Source organism: Aptenodytes forsteri, unplaced genomic scaffold (assembly GCF_000699145.1).
Source record: "Aptenodytes forsteri isolate BGI_AS27 unplaced genomic scaffold, ASM69914v1 Scaffold171, whole genome shotgun sequence".
In the NCBI taxonomy this organism is placed as follows: Eukaryota; Metazoa; Chordata; class Aves; order Sphenisciformes; family Spheniscidae; genus Aptenodytes; species Aptenodytes forsteri.
In genome coordinates this window covers 3,099,643-3,103,125 of record NW_008794211.1, presented here as the reverse complement: position 1 = coordinate 3,103,125, position 3,483 = coordinate 3,099,643, and the positions used below count along the sequence as shown (strand labels likewise).

The following is a 3,483-nucleotide window of genomic DNA, read 5'->3' as shown; positions in this document are numbered from 1 at the left end:
GGGGAAGGGCCGCCCCGCGCCCCGCCGCCGCGGGAGGCTGGGACGGGCGGGCACCGCTGCCGCTTGGGCCGCGCTTGATAGAAGCCGCGTCGCGATCGGAGGGGTCTGCTTGGCGGCAACGCCCAGCCGGCGCTGTAACTTGGCAGCGGCATGGAAATAGCTCGAGGAGGTAAAATTTCAGGCAGCGACTGAGAGGTGTGTGGCCATCGGTAGGTCTGCTGTGGGGGGAGGCCAACAGCGGTCTTACAGGCACGTGGGGATCCTACAATTTACAACAGGTATCTGACGGTGGGTTACTGCAAATAAACTTTCCTTATATATTTGTTTATTTGTCTTACAGAAACAGAACACTCAAAACTGCATCAAGCAAGAACGCTGAAGCTTGTGCACAAAATTAATGATCCCCCCCCAAGAATTAAGTTCATCTGAGTCAGTGGGACAGAAGTGCTGCAGTACCTCAGTTTTACAGACACAAAGTCAGCCCTGTAAGACGCTATAGAGAAGACTGACCTGAGCCTGAGGAGACCTTCTTGAATGACCTCATCGTCTTCTGAGGAACCTAAAATCAGAGAGCTGGAGTCAGTACTGTGTACATTGTACTAGAGTACCATATTTAATTACCTCTTCTCCAGTTTAACGGCTCATTAGAAGGCCATAAAATGCCAGGGCATTGACTCTGTGAAGTGACCTGTAAACTTATTAACTGTTTGAGACTTACCTTGCTCATCAGAACCACAATGAGATAACCAAGGCACAAGAAAAAATTCAGCCGCCGCTTTTTTTTTTTTCCCCCAAGCATCCGTAAAGGCATTGCCCCTTCCCTTGGTCTCTTTTGAAAGCTACACAGTTGATGACAACAGAGGGAAAAGACAGAGATTTGCAGGATATTGGAAGGTGTTTGTTTCCTTTATCAATATTTAATTGCAATAGGTAACCTAAGAACTAGTGAGTTGTCTTTACTACGCTTAAATTGTACAAATTAAACAATTAGTCATACCTTGTATATGATTTAAAAAAAACAGTAAAAATGATTCTTCGGGATTCTTTCATGGTCAAAATTGCAACTCGATGCCAATTTATGAGTATCAATAGAAAAATGCTTTCAATTATGTCAGTTATAAAATTGCAGAGCGTAATATGGAATAATATTAAATTCTAGGTCTCAATCTAAACAAAACCAATTAGTCATAAAAATACAGATGTGTGACTTGATTGAAACTACATGAAAGGTGTACTTCTGATCTAGTTGAGCAAAGCCTGGCTAACTTTGTATAATCCCAATAAAAATATCACGCAGAAAATGAGTACCGCAGATGGTAGGAAGAATGAAGGAAAAGACCTTGGTTTTGGAGTAAGCTTGTTACTTAGGCTGTCCAGTTTGTTTAATAAATGAAAGATGAATAGATAGGAGCATGCACAAACTCACCTGCTACAAGCCTGTCCTCTTGTCACCCTCTACTGTCTTTTGAATAATCTACTTTAACTAAAACCCATCCAAAACAAACAAGGAATTGCATTATCCTCCTGTTTAGATATAAGCCCAATTCTCTTCTCTTTTAGAGAAATCTGAGATTTGTCTTCTTCCAGTTTAAGAGCACATCCTGACTGTTATCCTGCTCTCTTACTAAAAAAAGGGGTATTCCACTAGGAGTGAGCAAAGCCAGAAGAATGACCAAAGACAAAAGAGAATCAAATTTCTGTAACTTCTTTTCCCCTACAGTCAGTTATCCCGAGCCCTTCCCAACACCGGGAATCAGAAAAGGGGATGGTACAATCTTTCTTTTCGGTGCAACAACACTGGCAAGCTGATTCGGTTCCTCTTCTTTTGTAGTAACTAAGTGTTCCACTGGAATTGTGTGGACTTTTGCCTTGTATTAAACCTAGCTCTGCTTTTACACCTTCAAGCACTGAAGCCCAATCTCTTGTGCCTGCTGCTTTGTTCTGCCAACCTGTGGCTATGTGGCTTTTGTGTCTTTCGGATTTACTTGCATTATTTATGCAACACAATGAAATATGCAAGCACAGAGTAAAGGATCCGTTCGTGGCTTTGGCACGTAGTCTGCTTCAGTTTATGAAGGGATTAAAAATAAATATTTGGGGGAGTGGTGTCGGGACTCAAAGGGGAAAAGTACAGCTCTTAAAAATTGTAGCAGAAAACAGCACAAGCTCAACTTATCCTTGTTTCCAGTATCACCATTTCATAACACATTTGTAAGCATCACATATTTTAGTGTCGCATAAACATATCAGATTATTAAGTAGAAAAAAGGAGATGTAATTTTTTTATAAAGTAGTTGTTATAAAAAGCTTCCCTATACGATACACAAAACTCGGCACAAGGGATGTTAGCGTAGAAAAGTCTGGGCATTCCAATTCTACGAACTCATTTAAACCAGATAGTTTAAATGAGAAACTAATTGGCATGTATTTTATTGCATCCTACTGAAAGCCGTAAGAAATCAGCCCCTGACTTAAATGGAAGCAGGTTTGGGCTCTGAAATGGCTCGTGGTGAACTCTCCTATGCCTCCTTATGCTGTACAAAACAGAAAAACATTTTTGACATTTCACTTCTGAAACTATCTTGGCATTTACATGAACTTTGTAACTGCAAGTAACCAAATAAATGCTGTTTAGGAATTATTTACTAGACAGCGAGATGTTTTCAGAGAAAAAGTTACTTGCTTTGAAAGCAATCCTTGTTTTAACCATGTATTCACAGCACGTGGAAGGATACTGTAACAGTAGGCACAAAAAATAATGCAACAGAACACCATATGGAATTATTGCAGGACAGGAAATACAATGAAAATAGTATCAGTTAAAGACACACTGACAGACATCCAACAAAGGTAATCCACCTTTCCTTACAGGTAGCACATTCTGTAATTCAACTTACTTAACAGCTTGTATAGTTTATTTTTTGACAACTCAGTTGTCAAAAAAGGTCAGTGGAAAATAATACTAAGTTTATACCTATTTAAAAAGAATTCTCTTTGATAAGCATTGTTTTGAATTCATTAGCTTAAGCAAGTTTGCTGCCAGAAGATTCAGAAACATAATCTGCTTGGATGAAAGTAAAACAGACATACATAGTTACCCCATTTAAATAAGTTACATGCTTTCCTCCAAAAATAAGTTGAAAAGAAAAATTCAGATGTGAAACCTGTTTCTTTCACGGTCAGTGGTAGCCAGGGGACTGATTTCTTCCACCGTGTAAAGCCAGCAGTATTTTTTTTAAAGAATGCTGGATGCTATAAGTACGATCAGAGTGCAGAAGAACTAGAAAACAAAACCCACCGATACTTTATTTTATAACAAACAAATATGATAGTGATGCAAATAGGGGGAAACATTCCGATGTTAAAGGAGCTCTTTTAGTTAACTCATCAGGAGCGGAGACTTAAACGGATGAATGCTGCAAAGTATATACAAAACTTTAAAACTCTGTGTACAGAACCCAAGCATAGAAAGAGCGTAAAACA

General features: G+C 39.5%; 1 protein-coding gene across 1 annotated transcript in view; it reads right to left on the bottom strand.

The window, feature by feature from the left end:
• The window catches only part of LIN28B (lin-28 homolog B), a 91,191-nt gene extending 90,638 nt beyond the window's left edge, over positions 1-553 (bottom strand). Inside the window, exon 1 of the mRNA XM_019473556.1 lies at positions 511-553. Within this exon, the coding sequence (XP_019329101.1) occupies positions 511-544 (34 nt within the window). The 5' untranslated portion in view covers positions 545-553. The remainder of the gene's footprint in view (positions 1-510) is intronic.
• Between the last annotated feature and the right edge of the window lie 2,930 nt (positions 554-3,483).